At 39.2% G+C, this 24,850-nt stretch overlaps 1 protein-coding gene across 4 annotated transcripts in view; it reads right to left on the bottom strand.

Annotated features, from left to right (window-relative positions):
* The window catches only part of CDC42BPA (CDC42 binding protein kinase alpha), a 350,267-nt gene that overhangs the window by 227,737 nt on the left and 97,680 nt on the right, over positions 1-24,850 (bottom strand). For all 4 annotated transcript variants that reach the window (XM_028111910.2, XM_028111911.2, XM_028111912.2 and 1 more), the window contains exons 3-4: positions 15,148-15,231; positions 8,863-8,958 (exon numbers count right to left, since the gene is read on the bottom strand). In XM_028111910.2, coding sequence (XP_027967711.1) covers positions 8,863-8,958; positions 15,148-15,231 — 180 coding nt within the window. The remainder of the gene's footprint in view (positions 1-8,862; positions 8,959-15,147; positions 15,232-24,850) is intronic.

The following is a 24,850-nucleotide window of genomic DNA, read 5'->3' as shown; positions in this document are numbered from 1 at the left end:
GGAATCCAACAAACTAGGCTGAAGCTATTAACAGTTAATTCAGCTAAGAGAAAACACAATTAGCTAAATTAATACATGATCAAAACCAAAGCAACAATAAGATGCCATTCTATACCAACCAGATTAGCAAAGAGACCATTCCTATTCTGGGAACAGTGAGTTGAAACAACACTGCGTTCTTGGGCATGATGACTTACTGCACCTGCTCGGCAAAGTAACTTCACAGTATCTACTGAAATTTGACAGGCATATACCCCTGGACCTAGTATTTCCACGTTTAGGAATATAGTGTAGGGCATGTGGGCAAGTATGCTTATTGCACAGCACTTTGATAACTGCAACAGATCAGAAACAGTATGAATAGAAACGAGTCCAAAAGGAAACTATTAAATGCATCCATCCAACATGTCCATTCTGTGGAATATTGTACAGTCATCAAAAGGAGTAATTAAATAAATATGCCCATCTTTTAGGACAACAGCCAGCTGCAGAGTAACACATACTTTGTTTTTACACATCCAGACCTCCGTATTGTAGATGGGGAAGGAGCCAGTCACAATGAAGCTGACCAGCAGAGTAAAATTCTGCCAAGGCCCAAAGGCGATGGAACGAAAGTCAAAGGCAAATACCTTACGCACACCGAGAGAAAAGATGAGAACAGGTGCAAATATGAATAAATTTGTACACATATAGGGGAAGAATGAAAGGGAATGCTGAGACCAGAGCATGGAAAGTGAAAAGTTCATGCATGAGTAACCAGAGGTTTCATTTTCTCCATGAAGTAGGAGTTACAGAATGAGGGTACAGGGGTATTTATACAAGGTCCCTACATGCAGGTAGGGATCATAGCTGCTATGCCTGCTTTATGGCTGTAATCAAGGGCGTAAGAAGTCAAACGATTTGCCCAAACATACCCTAGATAGTGGGAAAACCAGAACTCAGGGTTCTTGATCCTTGTATCAGTTCCTTTTTACTCAAAGAGTTTTTTCAGTAAAAAAACTGACTACATCCATGACATAACGAGTATGTACAGAACCCCAGAAAAATAAAAAAGAAATTAAAGATACAGACTGAGTCTTTAGCAATATTTATCCCTCCAAAATAAACAGACCTCTAGGTATGGATAGAACACACCGTAAGATTTCCAACTCCAAATTTCTTCAAAAAAAAAAAAAACATATTTCAAAGTTTGTGCTTTGTAAGAAACTACATTCCAAAGAAACAATGCAACAACATCTGAAAGCATACAGTACATGAACTGTGTTGCAGAGAAAGAACATCTCCTAGAACAGATATGCTTTTAGAAGTCTTCTTAGGGAGAACAGGAGGTCTTTTAGTCATTCTGCTATCAAAGACATTAACAGTTAATCCTTAGAGCCCACTCTGTATTCATCCCTCCTTGCTTTCTCCTAACAATTTCAATCTTTAGTACGAACTGGATTCCAGTAGAGAATCTGGGGTTCATATGACCAACTACAATCTAACATTTAAATGTCTTTCAAAAAATAAATAAAAAATAAACAAACAAATGTCTTTCATCCTCTAAACAGTTTACAAATGCTAATTTAAGAAGTAAAATTTTTGGGGCGCCTGGGTGGCTCAGTTGGTTAAGCGACTGCCTTCGGCTCAGGTCATGATCCTGGAGTCCCAGGATCGAGTCCCACATCGGGCTCCCTGCTCAGCAGGGAGTCTGCTTCTCCCTCTGACCCTCTTCCCTCTCGTGCTATCTCTCATTCTCTCTCTCTCAAATAAATAAAATCTTTAAAAAAAAAAAAAAGAAGTAAAATTTTTGTTTTAAATATTTCCCTGGCTTTTTTTTCCCTCCAGCATAAAATAACTAAACTGGAAATAGAGGACAAGAAAATATGAAGAAGAGACAAATTTCACTATTCATAATATTCTAAATGATATCTAAGTGATAAGAATTTTATGTGACAGTGTCGATGCCACTAAGCAGGTTTGTGTTTAATGAGGTTTTCCTAAGGAAAAAAATATTCTAATCACATTTTAAGATCATTTGTTAAATTACACCACTTCATCTCAAGCAATAAAATGCACGTATGCTATGACTATATATTTTTTCATAAGTGGCTGCAGAGATATTTGAGGTTATAAATGAAAGTGCAATTATTCATCACAGCCTCTTGAATCCTATACCACAGACCACATTACTTATTTGGCTACTTCAGGGCTATGAGGGTTAACAGTTATTTTGGAAAATTACTGTATAATAAAATTTCCTTTTTGGAATCTAAAACTAGATTTGCCAACATTTCTGATTTTATTTTCTAATATTTTATAAATATGCGAAAGCAAATCTTTGATGATAACCAAGATAATTTAGGATTTCTATTCTTGAGACTAACATACCATAAGCTTGCCCTAAACTAAGAAAAACTGGCAATTTAGAGATTTGACCACAGGAGTATTTCAGCCCTCCTCCAGTTATACTATAACATTTATTCTAATATAATCAATGACTAGTATATACAGACTATTTCTCACAGAGAAATGCCTCTGGGAAAAAAATGTTAATTCTAATGTCAAATGCAAAGAGAACAGGTAAGACTAAATTCAGAGGAGAAAGAACGGTATGTCAGGCTGTCAATGAAAACTAGGCAAAATTTTGCTATACAAAATTTCGTATTTGGACACAATTTCTGTATCTATACATTTCCTTTTTTTAAAAAAAAAGATTTTATTTATTTGAGAGAGAGAATGAGAGAGAGCAGAGAGGGGGGAGGGTCAGAGTGAGAAGCAGACTCCCTGCTAAGCAGGGAGCCCGATGCGGGACTTGATCCTGGGACTCCAGGATCATGACCTGAGCTGAAGGCAGTCGCTTAACGACTGAGCTACCTGAGCTACCCAAGCACCCTGTATCGATACATTTCTATGTTTATAACAAAATACAGATTTTTAAGCAATCCGTAACTCTACAGTGTTACGCCTACCTACAACAAAAAACACTGTCAGAGTGGATTTAAGTTCTTATCACCTAAAAGCTTTTGTAAATCCATCACAATAAACTGCTATAAGTTTGCTAACCAAGTACGTGTTTACGTTTAATTTACTCTTACAAATTTTGCTGACAAACCTATGTAGAGTATATTTGCATTGACAAATTCATCCCAAAAATCTCATATATGTATTGTAAATCCAAGTCAAATATCCTTCCACTCAATTTAACAGAGCAACTAGCATGTGCAAAGCTCTACATTATGACTTTTTAAACAATTCTGACCAAAACCCACAATAATACGATTTATATGATGACTCAATACATATTATAAAAGAAATGTCATGAAGCAATAATCTCTCTTACTGCTTGAACTCTGTCATTTTCTATTTTACTTAACTTTTTAAATGCTGGTTGTAACCCACTAAATTGAGTTTACAATCCACCAATGGGTCACGATCTGAAGTCTGAAACACACTATCTGTAAGCATGTAAGGGATATAAAGACAAGTAATGTAATGACACCGTTTGAACCCCTGATTCTGCCTGAAATCAGACAAACTCCATGACTGCTAAGTTACACACCCCTGTAAGTACATTTTAGCTAAGCATGTAAGGGATATAAAGACAAGTAATGTAATGACACTGTTTGAACCCCTGATTCTGCCTGAAATCAGACAAACTCCATGACTGCTAAGTTACACACCCCTGTAAGTACATTTTAGCTAAAGATAGCAGGGTTCATATCATTTATTTAATCTTCGTAAGCTGTATCCCCAAAATCAGAGATGTACATATACGTACGTTACTCATCTCACGTCAGTACTAAAAAAATGTAGAGCTGAAATGCAATGAGAAACGTTAATTCAAACTGGGAATTCTGGAGAAGACTTTTAAAATGCAGACTTTGAGACAATTTTGGAGTATTAGCTGGACTTCAACAGGACAAGAGGGAGAGGAACAGGCACTGGCATGAAAGGTACCAGGGAGAACAGAAATAAAGGCAAAAAGGAGTACAATGTCCAAGAATGGAGGTATTCCACTAAAGCTGAAAAATAGGATTTGTGGGTGGGCACAATATTTCCAGTTTATCTTTTTTTTTTTTTTTAAAACCACTCTAATCTGTCTAACATGACTGAGAAACCGTGTCCCTCCTCCTCGACGACTCCCCTTTCATTCACTTCAGTGGTGCAGAACCTGGACTCTCTTTCTTGCTCTGACCGTTTCCATTAGTTTCCTCCTTGTTGGGTCCTCTAGGTCTGGCTTCTTTAGGCAAACTTTTCTCCCTGTACAAGCACCCATCAGTTATTCTTGTTTACTACTAGTATTCATTGTTATCTACAAGAGGAGCTGGCCAATTTTTCCTGTAAAGGGCCAGATAGTAAACACTTCAGGCTTGGCCGGCCAAGAAGAAAAAGCAAGATAGATAATAAGATAGAAAACAAATTTCCACACATTTTTACTGGCAAAAGTCAAAATAAAATAATTGAGTGCGAGTTTTATAATACAGGTGTACTAACAGAAAAGTGTAATTCTTTTTGTGGGCAAGGGATGACCATTTGCTTAATTGGGGTGTGACGTCAGTGTTCCCCATCATCAGAGTCCGGCTAATGTTCCTCTGTAAGTGCTGATCTATACTGGGAGTTTATGTATTTCATCTGTGAAAATGTCTTCACAAAAACGGCTACTGGTATCAATTCGTGAGCATATAATTTTGATTGAGCATATTACTCACATGGAATGTGTCTATAGAATGCTACTGGATTTTTCTCCTGATATTTGTGTTCAAGCATGTCGATACACTGCAGATTAATCACTTCTAACTAAAGGTTAGGTGGAAAGTCGTGATTGCCAGTAACCGGGTTTTGAACTACGGACATCTCCTTAGCACTTGCATCAAATCCCAAAAACTGCTAACTGTAGTTTGAGCTCAGATGGTGTCTCTGTTGCAAATCCGTGTGGAAATAGAAATCTCACTTCTTTTTTACTTTTGACGGCATGAGAATCAGATAAAGCAGCTTGACATTACTTGTGATTCCAACAATATACGCTATCAAAATGACTTCGCCGGAGTGTTAAGTTTTGCATGTAAGTGCTGTTTTGTCTTATAATTTTAGGTAAAATTTATTTTTAAAACATAGAAAGTCTACAGGAAAAGCTAATTTCAAAGCTATTCAATATTTTATATAAATGGTTGAGGGTGAGGTTTTTTGTTCAGAAATGTTTCAATCTCGGCCCTCTGTAACAAAATCTTGACACTGCAAAAGCACTGAATGGCTGAATGTAGAGCAAGTGAGGATATTCAGCTTTTTCTGACAAAAATTCACGGATATGGCAACAGTCATTTCCATTAAGACTGAATGAAGTTCACCAGTGATATTCCTGGTTCAGTAACAAATGAAAGATTCAAGTGTTTGCTGCAAACTGCCTGCTCATTAATAAGACGATGCATATCCACAGGCTCTGGGCACCTAATATTTTTACGTAATTTGTACATCTGTCCGACTAAGCCTCTTCCTACTCCACACCTATTTTTACCACTCTCACTTGCAATACATACTAGCAAATTCCAATGCAGGTTGTAGCAACTTAGGGTTTCCTCAACTTCTCTGAAAATACGATTGGCTATTATTCCACACAAGCTATCAGTAAAGACTGATTCCTCAGGACCACAAACTCAGCACAACTCCTCAAGTCACAACAAAAGAGCAGGACCTCTTTCATCTCAAGAGCCAAAAGCAACCACTCAAAATCATTTCCTGGTTTTAAAATCAACCGATGATGTTCCCAACGTCCCCCATTCTTGAAGCAACCGTCCTCACCAAAAGGCTAATAGTGTGAGACAAGTTTATTTTCTGTGAACACATTCCTTTGGATGCAGCAACTGTGATTTAATTCACGCAGTGCTAGTAAATGGCCTTCCTGCCTGCCTAACAATGAGTCACTCAGGAGCTCACTACGGCTCATTTTGTATTTTTGTGAAGAAGGTCTGCTGTGATAAGATACTGTTTTGTATTTTTGACTTTCCTGACTGCTGCCTTCTTGGGAGCTGGGAAGGCTGTGAGGAGGACTCGGCGTGGCCTTATGGACGCCGGCTGGTCCAGCAGGCCCGCCGTGGTGTGGCGGCACAGTCACACCAGGCTGGCCTCTAACTTGTTAACAATATAACCCCCACTGCGCTGTGCCTGCAGAGCCGGCCTATGGGAAGTCCACGCGTGCACTACTAATGACAAGAATAATAAAGTGTCACAGGATCGCAATACATATGGCATCAGAAATGCTATCAAGTTGTAACTGTCACTGAAATTTGTAGGCCACTAAACAGCAATGCACAGCATCAAGAGTAACATGCGCGTGCGGTGTTCCCCCGGGTCATGAGACCAGCTGCTGTCGCATGAGGCTGACTCTGTCATCATCGTGCAAAAGCAGCCACTGAAAATGAACAAATCAAAAGGCATGGCTTTGTTCCAACAGAACTTTATGGACACTGAAGTCTGAATTTTATATTACACATGTCACAAAATATTCTTTTGATTTTTTTTCAAATATTTAAAAACTCTTAGCTTGTGGGTTGTGCAAAAATAGGTGGTGAGCCGAATTTGTGCTGCAGGCAGTAATTTGCCAAAAACTGATCTATAAGAGAAGGACTCCATAAGCTATACGGTGCTGTTTACCCTCAGGAGCACCGGACTTAGATACCTAACCCACTCCGTGGATCACACGACAATTCAAACCCAACACATACTAAATTAAACCCATCACCTTGCCCCTGTTCTAAATTTTCCCTTCCCAAATATATTTCCCAACTCAATTCATCAACCACTAAGCACTGAACCCCCCAAGTCAGATGCTGGAAAACTAAGAATCATCCACACTCCTCCTTGAATTTGAAGCCCTTCTAAACTCAGAACTGGTCCTAGCTCCTCAGCGTGCTCTACAGTCTGGAAGTGCCGTTCTGTACTCCCTCCCTTTCACTGCTGTGATCGCGCTGGCTTCCTCTCATCCCTCAAGCACCCCTCTTGTCCCCTACAGACTCTGCACGGTCCTAAAACAGCCGTTTTCACACTTTGCTCTGTGAGGGACACCTGAGTGATCCCGAGGGGAGGCAGAAGGAAGAAGTTAAGAGACCAGTCAGGGCCATTCCATTTCTGTATGCCTTACTGTCTGGGCTTGCAGATATAAAGTCATTCTGAAAAATACACAAGAGTTCCATGACCCAAAAACCCCATTGTTTGAGAGCCATGGCTGTGAAAGTCTAATTTCTTTACCATACCATGTAAGGTGCTATATGATGTGACTCTTTCATCTCTCCGCCCCCATCTCCAAGCCCCTTATTCCACCCTCCATCAGTGCGAACATAACAAGCTTCAATCTCCACACTTTGGCTTACCAAGCCCTCTCTGCCTCTTCTCCCTTCTTGGTTTGCTAATTTATATTTGTCTTAGAAGAGTCCTCATTGACTTCATGCCTTTGAATAAATGTTATACTTTCTTCATCTGAAATAATCTGAAAATATTATCTACTTGATTTTGGACTTATTGTCTGGAACAGTAAGAGAGATCCTTTGTCTTTCTCACTACTGAATCTCCAGAATCTAGAGAACAGTGCCCTGCATATGGCACATATTCAATAAACATCTATCACATGAATAAGAAATCTCATTAATTTTTTTTTAAAGATTTTATTTATGGGGCGCCTGGGTGGCTCAGTCATTAAGCCTCTGCCTTCGGCTCAGGTCGTGGTCCCAGGGTCCTGGGATCAAGCCCCGCATCGCGCTCCCTGCTCGGTGGGAGGCCTGCTTCTCCCTCTCCCACTCCCCCTGCTTGTGTTCCCTCTCTCACTGTGTCTCTCTCTGTCAAATAAATAAATAAAACCTTTTAAAAAAAAGATTTTATTTATTTATTCATGAGAGACAGAGAGAAGCAGAGGGAGAAGCAGGCTCCCAAGGAGCAGGGAGCCCGATGCGGGACTCAATCCCAGGACCCCGGGATCATGACCAGAGCCAAAGGCAGACGCCCAACCATCTGAGCCACCCAGGCGCCCCTCATTAATTTTTTTAAAGATTTTATTTATTTGAGAGAGAGAAAGCATGAGTGGAAGCGGGCAGTAGCAGAGGGAGAGGGAGAAGCAGGCTCCCTGCCGAGCAGGGAGCCCAATGCAGGACTCGATCCCAGGACCCTGGGATCACAACCTGAGCCGAAGGCAGACGCTTAACAGACTGAGCCACCCAGGTGACCCGATCTTATTAATTTTATAACCCAGTACACAGTGTTGTGTTTGGTCCACAGCACGTATGCTAAAAACCATAAAATGAAAACTCAGGCCCGAAGATGAAGAGCCTCCAACCCAGAAGTGGCAGGTTCCACCTTCACTTCCTGTTCCCTTGTTTATCCCTTCAATCTTCAATTAGCAGTGCTTCTCATATTTTGATTTTCCTCTGACCTCATTCCCCACTTCTTCTATCACGTGGTTCGTGATGTCCATATAAAATCAGATGCAGCCTCGATTTTAAATGTGGCTCTCAAAAAAAAAAAACATGTGGCTCTCTACTTCAAGCAGCACACAGCCACTTTGAAAAATACGTAAAATTCCAAATAGTAATAGACTATTACTAATAAAATATATTGGGAAAATCATGAAAAGAAAAATCCTGAGCACCTCTTACAGAATTTAAATGCTTGGATTCAGTTTGGACTTGGTTATTAAAAAGCACAAAAAATTCCAGTGGAAAGCTATCAAATTACCCAGGGCAGGGGAGACGTAATAAAAACACAATTTATATACTGTGAAATTCAGTGGTTTTCTAAATCACAACTACATTTACATAATGCTTAAAAGAGAATAATGCTAAATTCTGCCAATAAAAATTTAATAAGAATATAAAAACATAGAAAAATGATTCTTACTAAGTTATTGTCATCCTGGAAAGCATAATGCAGAGTTGTAATCCATTTATTATCTCCATTCACTAATACATCCCTTTCTTCACGAAAACATGCTGTCTGAAAAGGAAAAACAAAGATGTTTTTTAATCAGAGGACACTTTATGTAAAATATATTATGCAAACAACTGCTTAATGTGTTTATTATACTTTCCGTCCTAGAAAAGGAAAATGTTTATTATACTTCCTGTCCTGGAAAAGGAACATGTTTATTATATTTCCTGTCCTAGAAAAGGAATACATCCTGATATGTCTTTCAACAAGTCAAGCACGCGGAGGAAGTGGACAATGGGAATAGTACACTTGAAAACATTTTATATTAAAAAATACTGCTATAGTTAAAAAAAACAAAAAACAAAAACAGAAAAAAAGCACACGTGCATTTAAGGACCACGGTCCAACCTACCATTTAGATAATATAAACGTTAACATTTTGCCATCTCTACTTCTGTTCTTTTTATTTTAAGAAATAAAATACAAGTCAATTGTATTTACTTGCATTTCCCTGCCTCCCTCCTGATAAAATGAATAGTGTGTAGTATACACTATGTTCTTTCTTTCATATGCTTTGATCACACATGTATGTGCCTAAAACAAGAGAACCGTTTTGCATTTTGAAAGTTTACATGAATGTTGTAATTGTATCTATCCTTCTGCAACTTGATTACTTCTCATTCAATGATGGGTGTTTTCCTCTCAATTGCTACGGCATTCGCTTGTCTGAATAAACCAGAATTTATGTATGCAAACCCCAACCAGGAAAACATAGGTTACTTCCAATTTTGTTTTTATGATGTTGCAATGAATATAGTGGTACAAATGTACAAGAGTCTCTCCAGGGCATATACTTAGAAGTTGAAATGCTAGCTACAAGCATTTCCCACTTTACCAGACATAGCCAATTTTCTCTAAATGTGTACTGATTACTTATCTTCACCCCAGTGTAGAAATCTCCCTTACTGCACCCCCCCCACATCCTCAACTGCATTTGGCATTATTAGACTTTTAAGTGTGTCAATACGATGGGTGTAGAACCGTACCTCACTGTTCTTTTCATGAACATATTCCTAATTCCCCATGCAGATAAACAGCTCTACACAGGCTTACGGGACATCTGAACTTTGTCTCTGAACTGTTCCTTCCCTTTGTCCATTTTCTCTAATGAATTGTCTTTTTCTTTTTGATTTGTGAAAGTTTTAATTTACTCTGAGACCGTATTTCCACTCTTATAAAGGTACATCCTGCAAACCTGAGAAATGTGTGGCTAAAAAAAAAAAATTTTATATGATACATTATAATTCTATAATCTATCATCTTTAAACTTTTAATTTTAAAAATCTCCACTATGTCAGCAAGTTCAAGAAGAACTGAAAGGTAAGGTGAAACCTACGTCTCCCAAGTCATACCCCATACATACACAGTCACGTGTGTCCAGAGGTCACCACCAATAACTCTGTTGAGTATCTTCTCAGAAAATTTGTCTCTGTAAGCATGAATATGCGCACGCACGTGCACACATACAATATTCACAGGGTGCCCCATTTCCCCTAGCTTTTCTTTTCTTTATGCAAATCAGATCACAGTGCTCCGTAAGTTTGTTTTTTTCAAGTAATGATATACCTGAACAGTTTTTCCACACCAGTAGAGACCCACCTACCACCTAATTCTTCTTAATGGCTACACCACATTCATGCACACTGAAAAATCACCACACAGTATTCTATCGACAGGACGTGCTTAGTTACTTATTTCCCCATAAAATAAATTCAACAGCCATGATATACAAAACAATTAACATTAATATCCCCTAATCAGGTACCTTAATTTTTTTTATTATGTTATGTTAATCACCATACATTACATCATTAGTTTTTGATGTAGTGTTCCATGATTCATTGTTTGCGTATAACACCCACTGCTCCATGCAGGACGTGCCCTCTTTAATACCCATCACCAGGCTAACCCATCTCCCACTCCCCTCCCCTCTAGAACCCTCAGTTTGTTTCTCAGAGTCCATAGTCTCTCTTGGTTCGTCTCCCCCTCCGATTTCCCCCCCTTCATTTTCCCCTTCCTGCTATCTTCTTTTTTTTTTTTTAAACATATAATGTGTTATTTGTTTCAGAGGTACAGGCCTGTGATTCATTCAACAGTCTTAATTCACAGGGCTCACCATAGCACATACCCAGTCACCCCATCTCTCCTACCCCCCACCACTCCAGCAACCCTCAGTTTGTTTCCTGAGATTTTCCATGTATTCCCATAAATTTTATTTGATCAAATAAAACTTCTGAAGTCATGCATGAAATAGCACCAGAGAAAAATTTAAAAACAATTAAAGCTTAAACCAAATCAATGGGCAATTTTACCTGATGATTCGATTATTAAAATCCACAACATTATGCTTTGGTTCGCTTTGAGGGAAAAGAAAACCACTTGACACACTCACTGCTAAGTTGTGTTTTAGAATTTAAGTGACCCACGATTCTCATTTGCCGCAAACAGTTCTGAGAGGGGTAAAGATGGTCAGAGCCCAGAAAGACTTTTTGTTCCTGACTTTATCTTATTATGACAGCTTTCTGGAATCTCACAGACATTCCAGCTAAATTCTAATAAACATCTGATTAGGGACTTCAAACTCAAAAAAGCTCCAAAGACATTTTGTCAAAAGATTAAACTTTAGTACATTCCACCTATTCTAAACTGTTTCAGTGAAAAAATAAATTTAAAAAAATAAAAAATATAAACTATGACCTAAAACTTCAAACACATATAAGAGAGGAGTAAAACCCCCTCTTCCCCACAACATACTCATCAACCAACCTCAACAACGACATTATCATTCAATCTTGTTTCGTCTACACCCTCACCCCCTCAAACCCCGTCCCACACCCTTCACGTACCACCACCCTCCCTCCTCACACGTGTATACAAGCGCACATACACACACGCACAGGGGTTTTTTGAAGCAAATTCCAGACATCATGCGACTTTATCTGTAAGTATTTAGGTATTCAACTATCCCTATTAATGCCTCAGATACTGAGTTTAGATGTAAAGCACCCTGTCCTTTTCTGCTTCAGTAGGTCATGTTGTCCTCAGTTGTCACAACTAGGGGGTGAGGGGGTAATGGCAATATACTGGGAAGAGGCTGCTACACATCCTACAGTGCATAGGACAGCCCCCACAAGGAATCATCTGGCCTCAAATGTCACAAGTGCCACTGCTGAGAAACCCTGTTCCAAATCGATATTAACCAAACCATGATGCATGCGAATCACAAGGTTCATGAAGTTATATCAAGGACTCCACATGGATAAAGGCTTATTATAAGGTCTACTTCTACCAAAAAAAAAAAAAAAACAAAACTAACAATTTTTTAATATCCTCCTTTAAAAATAGAACATCTGAGTATATGAGAATGTAATAAATATGTAGGAGGGGTTACTGGAGGTTATATAGCTTCTTCAGATGCCGTCACAGATCAGGAGAAGGGAAGGGACTGCCGATGCACTAACAGAGTTTGTGAATGATGAACGGGCAGCAACAGCGACCTCTGTACCCGTAAGGTTAGTTAGCAAATATTCAGCTGCCCAGGTACAGAAAGACAGAGGGTATCCTGCTACCTTCCAATGATGCACGTCCCACTAGTTATATATTTATGATATACCTTACACGGAAATAAATACAGCCAATAGGTTGGAGGTATAGCTTTGAAAAAGCGTTTAAAGCATCAACAACGCACAGGTTAAAAATCGAGACATTTTGCTGCTCATCTGTAAGTTATTAAGCATCACTGGTAGGCACAGTTTTCCAAAGCTGGATAAGTCATGGTCAGAATAGAGGTTTTATTTTTTAACGTGTGTTTAAAAAAGGACTTGATAACTCAAGCATAGAAATACAACTCCACTCTACTTCAAAATGAATCTCTCTACAAAAATTTCAAGGTAGAATTCCTTCCTAAAAGAGGTAAGTTTCAAGTAGTTTGAGAAGAGTTCCTTTCACCTACTGAACCAGCCTTGTATCCCTGAAGTAAAACCCATTCGGTCATGTTGTATGCACGAGTCTTTTTACACATTGCTGAATTCTATTTGCTAACATGTTGATAAGGATGTTTGTGTCTATGTTCATGAGGCACTTTGGTCTTTAATTTTCTTTGTATGGTCCCTGTTGGGTTTTTCTATCAGAATAATACAGGCTTCACAGAATGAGTGTTGCTCCTCAGGCCCCAAGGTCCACCTCCTCCTCTCTGCCTTTTAGAATCTCCTTAAATCTGTTTTATATATAATGTCGAGTCTTTAAAACTGTACTTAATGGAAGGGATAAGAAGAAATACATCTGTTCCATTTTACCCCAGAAAGAGAATATATTTTTTAATTCAACAAAATAATTTATTTAATTTCCAAGTCCTTGTTTTAGCTTCAATTTTGCCACTTCTGTAATGAAAGCTAATCCAGTGATCCTTCCTTTTTCTTCAATTCTCCCCAACATACTAACTTCACAGATAAGAGTGGAAACTTTAACTCAGTTTTTTAAAACTTCTAATGCTGAAACACTAACCTGACTACAATTATGATTTCTGTGAAACAATTAGAAGACTTATTTACTCTTTCTTACTAATAAGACTTGTTGCTCCAGGTGCTGGCAATGCTGCCAGCCCCCTCAGGGTCTGCCTCAGCTGCAGAAGCTCTACGATCCCAAGGCCATGCGAGGTGCACCTGGAGGTGGCCCGGAGTCAGTAACTGAATGATGCAGGTGCAAAGGTAAGTCTTTGGGCCTCATGTGGGGCTCCGAAGGACCATTTCTGCTCCACAGCTCCCTGTTGGACAGTTTGACTTCCCCTGAAAATGATGTCTCACCCCCTTTCCCTTCCATCAGTGCCAATTTCAGAAGACCCTAATTCAATCTCACTGTTGACTACCTGGAAAATCCAATCAATGACAGGAAGGCAAGTCAGCCTTAAGGAAATTCAAAAGTAAAGATTGAAGTTATTGAATATAAAGGACCCTGGCACATATATGCAGAGAGTGACATAAAAATTTCCACATACTTTTCTCAACAGAATACTATTACATGGAGATGAGCTCTGGGGGGCAGAGAGGGGCTGCACTGGGTGGGGGGCAGTCAAAGAGGACTTCAGCTTTATCTGTAATGTACTACTATTTGTTTTACAAATAATGTATCTGCACTTCACTGGTGCAGTGTTTTTCAGGAGACACATAGAAAACAAAACCGAAAGCAAAAACGTGCCCCAAATGTTAGTCATCGATTCTAGGTGACAGAATGTAAATGACTATAAGTTTTGTCTTTGTGTTTTGCTACATTTTTCAAATTTCCCCAAAGAAATGAATAATGAAGTTTCTTACTACTGCCACCCCTACCATCAAGGGAACCATTTTTGCTTTTCTCTGTATGTTCGGGGTTTTTTTCACGTTGCTACCAGTACTGCTGGATAAAGAAAGATTTCTAAGGACTAATTTCTCATTAGAGAAATCTTACTAACCTCCAGAGCTACAGTTCAGCCTATGCAACAGTCTGATCCTCCTACAAGTTCAAATACTGAAATACTTCCAGACTGAGGTCCCCGAGGGCCCTCCCCCGTCTGGCCACTCACCATGATCTCCCACGGCAGGAGACCCCTAGGATCCCCCCAAATCTATGTGTAACATTGGTTCTGACCAGACCATACCAGCTATGAGATATTTTTAACATCGCTCCAGCCAATCTTTCCCTCGTATCAACATAAAAACCCTAGCAATTTTTGCAAGAGCAGCTTTTACTACCATCCTCTAATAATATAAAAAACATAAATTTAACTGTATAATTAGCAATCAAGAGACTTCTTAGAGGGCACATTCAAAAGTCCTGCTGATTCCACTTTGAGCAGAACACAGATAAATACAGAATAATATAAACGAGTTACATCAAGTTGGAAATCCATTATTGCAAAATTTCTTCCTATAAAATAAACTGGTTTCCACACCTCTTTTTCACATATACAACCCCACATTTCGTTTTCAAGCAATATGAACTAAGTCTCACAAATTATGACTTTTTAATTTTTTTTACGAATTATAACTTTTATCATCACTATATCAAAATTGTACATTGTGGAACTTGTCTCTTAGGTTTTAAAAATAATGCCACACAGATACGATGTTAATGATATTTAAGGATCTACTGGCTTTATAATTTTATAGGTCTCTAAAATTATTTCTGAAACATTAAATTTTCCAGTAATTAGAATCTTACCTCAGCTCTCTTCAGCATTTCCCATTTGTTCAATATTTTCATGGCAAATACCTTATCTGCATTTTTTAGTTTCACTACAGCAACCTAGAAAAGGAAATACAACTTTTAATATATGATAACATAACAAATAAAACTTTTTTCAGTCATCCATTTTCCTTTTTCCTTTCTGTAAGAAAATAAATACCAACATTATCAATGATTTCCATGCAGTTCATACTCTAAGATCCGAAATAAAATAATATTGTCGGTTGAAAAAGTTCTATTAGTCAATATGTGCCAAATAAATAAATGTATTTTTTAACCCTCTATCAAGTGATTGTATATTATATCCTCCTTTTCAAGTTGTCTACCCTGGAATTTAAACTCAACATCTACTCTCATTAGGAAATTGACTAAAACGTACAACACTGAAATAACTAGAGCTTAGTGAATACCGTGTGCCAAATTCCAACACAATGCTACAGGGAAGGCAGCTGCCAAAACAAATGTTTCGTGGGAATCAAATAATATAAAATAAACTGAAAATGGTATTATTTTTCACACCACATATTCTTACCCACTGTACGACAACCCCCATCTCTCTCTCTCTCTCTCTCTCTCTCTCTCTCTCTCTCTCTCACACACACACACACACCACCCCTAAAGATCAATTAAGGCTAACAGCTTGACAAATTATAGACTTCACACATCCCTTTCCAACATTAAAAGGAACAAATATATTTTGTATTTTAGTCATGGATCAAAAACTGTCAAATATAAATAAATAAGCCTCAACAAACTGATCCCATTGCTGTTTCTACCTCTCAGCTTCAGTGTGACTAGCTAACCTCAGAGGGCCCTTCCAGCTCACTGGGGACACTGCAGGGCTGAGAAGGCATTGCAAGGGAGACCAAGCTTGTTTCCAGTTCCTGGGGGCTGGGAAGAGGAAGACAAGTACTACCCTAACATGCGGAAGGAGAGAACAAACTAAATACAGCGCATCTTCAAATAGTTCAAAGGGATATTGCTAAGGATAGAGAATAGGTTTAAACTCAAGTGTCGAAAATGTTAAAATCTTAGTGGTAAATGTGCCTGTTAGGAGCATTTAATAAATTTTTATATTTGGATTAGATTGCAATAAAAGTAATATGACATATAATTAAAATAACTGTATAATACTATATAAACTAGAATATTTCTTGGTAATTGTCATAAATGGTTATAATGATTTGTCATTATAGTTTTATCAGTTAAAATGGTGGGGAAAAAAGAAGAATAGCTCAATTTCAAGTGCAATCACTTTAGTCTTCAGTCATTTCTGGTCATATCTGCGGAAATGATGGGTCTGTTAAATTGTTCTCCCGATGGGTTTGTGCTTAAAGAAAGGGGGCTGTCCATGACACAGACACAACCTGAATGTCCATCGACAGATGAACAAAGAAAATGTGGCACACATATACAATGGGACATTATTCAACCATAAAAAAAGAAGGGAATCCTGTTTTTATGACAATATGGATGAACCTGGAGGGTATTATGCTAAGTGAAATAAGTCAGACATAGAAAAACAAATACTGTATCTTCTCATTTATGTGTAGAATCTAAGAGTCCACCTCATAAAAACAGAGAATAGAACGAGCTTTGCCAGGGGCTGGGGGAGATGTTGGTCAAAGGGTACAAAGTTCCAACTTATCACAAAGTGATAAGATGAACATGTTCTGGGGACGTGATAAACAGCATGGTGACTATAGTTAACAGTATTGTACTGTATACTTGAAAGTTGCTAAGAGAAAAGATCTTAAATGTTCTCACCACAAATTAAAAAAAAAACTAATTAAGTGAGGTGATAACTGTGGTAATCATCTTATAATATATATAGTATCAAATCATCACTTGGTACACCTTAAACTTCCACAATGTTATATGCCAATTATATCCCAAAAAAGATGGGGGAAAATAATGGGGGCTGTAATAAAGAGCCAAATTCTTTGAAAGGCTAGAAACACAAGTTTAGCTGCTCTGTAGACTCACATTATATGTTGAGAGTGCAAACAGAGACAGGAGCACTGAACTCAACACGCTTACATTCAGGACAGGAAAGACATGGCTTAAGCCATCCTTATTCTGATTTAGGGAAGAATGGCTGAAAGACTCTAACACTTAAGATTTCCTCTCCTTAGGTCCTTGTGAGAAGAGTACTCCTAGCTGTACGTCTCACCAGTTCTCTGTGTTTGAGGATATAAGGATCTGATGATAACTGGTAGGAGTAATGGTAATACTACCCAGCAACACATAAATGAGTTTGCTCTAAATGCTGGATACTCTTCTAAGAGTTTTATGCAGGTCCACAATCCCTCACCTGCAATTCTAAAGCCAAATGGTTTTCACAATTCATTTGGCAGCAGGTACTGACATTGGGCTAATTATAGTTTTTTGGGTTTTGGTTTTTTAATCTCATTTAGTGTAAAGACAAACATGCTTCACTATAGAAACACTAATGCGTCTGCTTTTGAGGTGCTGCTCCAAAAACCCCAACAGGAGTCCTTTATAAAACAGAGCACATGAACTAAATTATCTTTCTAAAATAAAAATACTGGAACCAAAACCACCTCTGGTTTACAGAGCGGTGCAGGGAATGAGCATGTCCTGAACACTCAAAGGCTGAGCTAGCATTTACTGTGGCTGTTCAGGGCGGCAGTAATAGCATGCGATCTGCAGCCGACTACTCAGGTTTGAACCCTGCCTTTGCCATTAGCTGTGTAACTCTGGGCAGATAACGTAACCTTTCAAAACTTCAGTTTTCTCATCAATGTAACAGCGTTACTAACAGTACTCACCTTATATAACTGTAGTAAAGATTAAAATAATTAATACAAGTATAAAGTGCTTACCACTTAGCACTGTTCAATGACCCCAGCTATTATTACATGGCAGGTATTGTGCTTATTAATAAGCACATTCTAGCCCAATCTCTTAACCGTCGTTTGCCTTACCCCCAACATCTAGTAGACATTCTACATCCCAAATTATTCAATTTCTTTAACTGTGAAATAAACTCCAGTGTCTTCAACTTCTAATAACTTTATACCCCTGGCACATAGAAATATAGCTAGGTATATCCTCAACTGAAAATACATACAAATAAAAATGAAGCCACAACATATAGTGTGGTTTCCAAGAGTAATATATTGGGGATAACTTAAATATTCTGAAAGATGAAATTTAGTGAATATCTCCCAAAACAGAAAAGTATTCATATTTTCAAAATATTGTTAAAGAATACTATTTAATAGGCAAAAATGCAGAATATACCACTTGCAAGAAGTTTCTTAAAGTTTGCACACTGATCATTTTTTCTGTATATACCCAAAATACATACCTATGGATTTCTATGCCAGATGAATACAGAGAAAGACAGGCACCAAAATGTTTAAAGATCAGGTATTTCAAGGTGATATGATTTCTAGTCACCTTTCCATATTTTCTGTAGGGAACATGCAAAATTTGAAGCATGGAATGGAATGTGTGAAATACCACACCTCACCCTGGTCAGGAAGTGGCCGCTAATTACTGGGATGCTTAGTGTGGCTGGTGGGGGCCCAAATGAGAGCCACTCTGCACACGTGTGGTCATCGGAAGGGCCACGTTGCTGTGCAGTGAAAACCATTCTCCAAGCTACTTTATGACCAGTTCATAAGCTGCCTTAAACCTTCTCTGGAATGAGATAGGATGTAGTGAAATTCTAAAATGTCAGTTCAGGAAATATTCTTGAATTACTGAATTGATGACATAGTAAGACAAGACCATGAAGCTGATGAAATGCTAAAACAAAATAAAGCTCATCTTGCTTTTCTCCTCTAACATTACAGATCATTTTCATGTTTGTGGTAGTAGAAGGAAACTCAGAAAGAGGCTTCTCCCTGGACACTAACTTCAGGTTCTAGATTCTCAAGAACCACAGAAAACTGACATACAAGAGGGTATGTATGTTAAAATGCCCTTTCTTACTTAATTTGATCAAAAGAAAAAGTACTCTTAGTATGGACTCAAAGACCACAAATTTAACACAGAACAAAGATGTACTTTTTAAAAACTCCAAACACAGAGATGTCTGTTTAAAGATTTCATATTGAAAGCACTATAATGTTAGAAAAACTGCAAACACAACAGGAATAAGTCAGGTGACACATGTCAACGAATGAGTTCTTACACACAGTTTAAGTGTCTGCACTTACAGCTACAACATACAACCTAGGATTTATCACACTGTATTAAATAGAATTTCAATCTCCAATAACAGTTCCCATGCAGTTCTCAAATCTAGTCTACACTCAGCATTTCCAGAATTCACTATACCTCCTCTGGCCCATCCCAACAAACCTGCTTTTGAGTCCTGCCTGGACGGCCCTACCGGCCCCTCCACTTCTGCCCTTAACCCCCATGATCTCTTCTCAACATGGCAGTCACAGCGATCCTGTTTCAACGTAGCTCAGATGGTGATACTCCTCTGCTCCAAACTTCCCACCTCTCTCCAAGTAAAAGTCAACCTGCTACAACTTATAAGGCCAACATATTCTGGTCTTCTGACCTCCTAGATCTCACATGCTCTCTCCTCCTAGCTCACTCTGCTCCAGATACACTGGTCACCTGGTTCAATCCCAACCCAGGGCCTTTGCACTTATTCCCTAGGTCTCAAGTAGTCTCCCCCTGTAAAGTCACATGGTCTGCTCTCTCAAACTGAATTGAGAAGGGTCTGTTCCTGAACAGTCACTGCCCTGTCACACTTTCGATACCATCTCTCGCTTCCCTCTCCCCTTCGCTCTTATTATTTAACAAACTGTTAAGGCATCAATATTATCGGCTTCAAGTACACTACTAAACTGATAATGAAACTCAAGTAAAAACAAGGCATTATGGGACACCTGGGTGGCTCAATTGGTTAAACAACTCTTGGTTTCAGCTCAGCTCATGATCCCAGGGTTGTGCAACTGAGCCCTAAGTCAGGCTCCACACTCAGAGGGGAGTCTGATTGAGATTCTCTCTCCCTCTGCCCCTCCCCCTGCTCATTCGAAGATAAATATTTTTTTTTAAAAACCACAAGGCATTATGGTAAGATATACAACTGTGTGTTTTAAGATTAAGTGTGTGTGAGATTATTCCAGCCCATGCTGCTTTCTTAATGACGTGTGGCTTTTAAAGTCTTGACTTCATAACTTAGTCTTTATCTTTTTTTTATCTCCAATGTATAATGTCCACCATCATTTATCATTAATAAGAATAATAATTGGGGCGCCTGGGTGGCTCAGTTGGTTAAGCGACTGCCCTTGGCTCAGGTCATGATCTCAGGGTCCTGGGATCGAGCCCCACATCGGCAGAGAGCCTGCTTCTCCCTCTCCCTCTGCCTGCCACTCTGCCTACTTGTGCTCTCTCTGTGTCAAATAAATAAATAAAATCTTTAAAAAAATGAATAATAATAAAATTACAAGAACAACCCTTATGTACAGAACGCGTACTCTGTGCCTGGCACCGGGCTGAGCTCCTGCACCGCGCTCCAGGCGGTCCCACAGCGCTCTGTCCAATGACAGAGCTAGTGCCCTTTACTACTGTGAGTACTGAACCCTTCTATAGGCACTGAAGAAATCTTCCCACTCATCATGCCTATCATCTTGACACCTATTGACATGTTAACAGTCATCATTGTTAATATGTATGGAAATCAGTGTGCTTGTTTTTTATAACGTTCTGTTAGTGATCGGTTTGTGTTCAAAATATTTACTGGGGAAAAAAAACTAAGTCTCTCTAGCAAGCAAACTAAAAACACTACAAAGAGTTCACTGAACAGCTGGAAGTATCCTCTCCTTGGAGACATAATTTATACACACAGTAGCAATCATCAGAACATTTAAAAACTGGGCCAGCATGGGCATCGACCACTTGGAACAGACACGGGCCACACAAACACAGCGTGTCCATTGCAGCATGCCCTGGTGGACTGAGGACCAGCCCTGTATGGGCAGGGGCAGTCACAGGTCACAGGTCAACCATGCAGGAGAACCTCACACACTGCCTTTATTCTCCCTGGAATCCCCAGAGAGCCAGGGTACAAGAATGTTTACGGAAGAACAAATAGCTAAAAATAATTCTCCCTTCTGACCCTAGGACTAGGCTATGCAGACCCGGGAGGGCCTAATTATAGTAAGTAGAGGAAGCAGGCTAATTAAAAGCTTTTTGACACCTGAAGCAGGGGTAGCAGGCCAAAGCAGCAAGCTTTCCCAACAAGCTCTGAAGCCCAGAAGCCTGGAAGCTGCCGGAGCAAGGCTGGAGCAGGCAGAAGCGGTGAGCCACCAGGAAGCTGTGGACAGGCAACACCCAGGGCGTAAGTTAAAGGTTTTCCTGAAAGCAAAAAGGAAAACCCAGCGTTAAGTTCAGCAGTAACTGGCAACAAGTGAGTCGTAGAGAGAAGGTTCTTAACTGGTAGAGCTGCTGATTTTCCATTATGTCTTGCTCCTTTATTGTTTCCCATGATTAATGCATTTCTTGAAGAAGTTCCATAAGTCATGCTTTTATTTTTATAGTTTTTTTTTTTTTAAGAAAAAGCATAATTGAGAGAAATGCCGCTATCAGATATCCATGCCAGAGGTGAGCCAGAGGCATCTATAAACCTACTTACAAATTCCTGATAGAAGACAAAAATACCTTGGAGGAAATAGATACCTCTTTGCATTTTAAAATCTGTCAGTTGAGAAATACAGGGTACATAAGGCCACCAGAGATGCTTTAATCAGGAATGAATAACTATGCAGTAAGAGCTCATGATCCAGCCAATACTACTTTTCTATTCAAAATTCACTCTGTCTTAAAAGAGTAAATTATCTGCAATCTGTTGCTTTTATTTACATATTTTAACTGATACTCATATAGTGCAAGGATAAAAAAAGAAAGGGGGAAAACAGGCACCTTCTCACACTAAATCTCAAATAACCTCAGTCATGCACTCAGGACTCTGAGTTGACTCTGGAAGTCTAATGGCAGCAGCCCAGGCCAGGCAGGGCTTGCTCCTGGTCCCCTGATGTTCCCCGGCCCTTCAATCTGCCCAAGCGGCAGACCTGTAAGGCAGACATCGCTGGACGTAGCTATCGGCCTCACTTAATCCGATGTGTAAGTATCAATAATTCTCTAGTGCCCTGTCCTATTTTCAGTCCTTTTTATGAAAAAAAATTATTTACTTTTATATTGCTTTATTTCCATAGCTCAACTTCCATTAAGCCCTAAAATCTACCTGCAGTCCCACCATTAATTCTCTGTCCCTTACCAATCTTCTAAAATACTCTGTGCTACCCTGCCACCACCGATGCCACCCTGTCCTAGCCACCTGTCACCCCACAATTAATGACCTGGGGGCCTACTTCCTAGAAAACAGATCCTTCACATTCCCTCACACCATCTTTAAATGTCTCTGTATTTCTACATATCCTTACTTCTTTTCCTTTTTAACCCAGGGAAGAAATGTCCCCCACCACTCTCAAGGCTAACAATACCACCTGAGATCTTGATCCCGGACCCTCTCTTCCTTCTTACCCTTATTCCATTAAAGATTTCTTTCTGGACTTCAAGCCCCTTTCTTCTGCTTCCTGAATATCAATTGATAAACTTTTCCAAGACCTTCTCCCATCCAAAAACAAAAAAATAAAACAAAATATTCACCACCCTTTTACCCTCCCCTCAAGGAGCTGATATTACATCCCTTTTCCATAAGGCATCATTTCCCCATAAGGCACATTTTTAAATAGTATGTGCTTGCTTTTCCCACTTGCTCATCATTGATTTGCTTCCCAGCCTCTTCCAATCACTTATTTCCATCTAGTTTCTATTTCACTCCACTCGACCAAAATTATTCTCTCAAAGATCCATAATGACCTAATTTCCAAATAAAATCTCTTGTTCTCACTTCTCATCTGCTTCAACCTTTCTTAGTCACTGAACACTGCTGACAATCAGTATACTTTCCTACTTTTCTTTTACTTGTTAAATGTTCCCCAACGATCCCCACTCCGCCTTTTTAGATCCCCTCCCCTTCCTGACTTGTGTATCTATTCCAAGTGCCCCAGCTCACATCTGTATGCTCATGACTCCTAAATCCTGATCTCCTAATATCCATACCCTTATTTCTAACTGTCTACTCGTTATCTCTAAATGTTTAGCAAATATCTCAAATTCAACAAGTCAAAACCCTAAATAGCAAACTCATGTACTAAGCTGCACATCTCAACCATCCATAACCTCCACCTGTAACTCATCTCTGACATCCAAGTGACTTCTCTCCAATCTGTCTCTCCCACCCACCTTCTCCCCCACTACCACCGCCTGTTTCAAACCCTCATTATTTCATCTAGAAAATGATACTAGGAACCTTTTTCACCACCTGACTGTATGCCAGACTTTATGCTAACTGCTGAAAATACAAAAATAAAAGAGCACTTGCCCTCAAAAATCTCACAGTCCAATGTGGGGAACATACAATTACAGGACAACTGTATGGACAATTTGGAAGTGAAAACAAGACCCTATAAAAAGCACAGAAGACAGATTCCTGACCCAAAAGGTGAAAGTGGGGGAGGGAGGTATATAATATGTGAATATATCTGTTAAAGTGTCTTAGAAGAGGTAACTGACACCTGAGGTCTTACACAATGCACCTCAGAAAAAGGGACTGGGGGGTTTGACTGCAGGAGGGAACTCTGGGAAGCGGGTGCAGATGAGCAAGGCTCAGAAGCCAGAAATACTTGTGTGGGGGAGAGGGGTGCGTATGTTCAGGGACAAGGAAAGATTTTCCTCCTAGCAGGGAGTAGCAGGAAGTGAGGCTGAAGGATCCCAATAAGGGAGGAGCTCACATGTTGTGTTAATCAACTAGAACCTTGAAATATGAATAATAGGAAACCATCCTTCAGAGCTGGTTTTAGTTAGATCACTTTAGCAGCTCTATGTAGAGTAGCTCTGAGGCAGGGAAAGAAACAAAAAGCTGAGGTTAAACACACTGAGGACCCAATTGGGGAAGAGAGGAAGAAATTCAAGGAATACTTAGGATATAAAAGTTGGTGGTGAATTAGACATGGGGCTGGAGAGTGAGAAATCCAGGCTCTCAGCGCCTCTGGTCTCCTCTCTCCACTCCTTCCTCAACACTATTACTGGTACTATCCTTTTGATTGTTCCAATTCTTTCACGCCTCCGCTTACAGCCCTCTGGTCTTCTCCCAATCCTGTAGAATAAAGTTCCTTAGCATAGCACAGCCCATCACTCACATTCAAGTGACCTTCCAACCACCACCACCAGAAACTCTATATTCCATTTAACAAGATCCCTACCTCCTCCCTGAATTGAAAGAAATGCACTTCAATTAAAATTTAAAAAACACTTCTTTGATTCTAATAAAATATAATTAGAGAAAATTTACAAAATCAAAGTATTAAAAAATAGAAAGCCACAGATAACCTTATTTCATAGAGAAAAGAAAACTACTCTGAAATCCTATAACTTTGTCCATACCCTTTCAACCAGCAAGATCCTCTTCTAGAAATTAATCCGGAACAAATTACTTAGAAGAAATCATTTGAAATGCAGTGAAAGCATTATGTGCAAACACTTTGGAGAGTATTCTTTATAATACAGAAAAAATAGAACCACCTAAACATTCATTCATTCATTTTACAAATACATATTGAATGCC

This window comes from Eumetopias jubatus, unplaced genomic scaffold (assembly GCF_037043125.1).
Source record: "Eumetopias jubatus isolate StellerSeaLion01/CBP00866 unplaced genomic scaffold, mEumJub1_p1.0 scaffold_12, whole genome shotgun sequence".
NCBI lineage: Eukaryota > Metazoa > Chordata > Mammalia > Carnivora > Otariidae > Eumetopias > Eumetopias jubatus.
The sequence above is the reverse complement of the archived record's forward strand: the minus strand, read 5'-3'. Positions and strand labels throughout refer to the sequence as shown.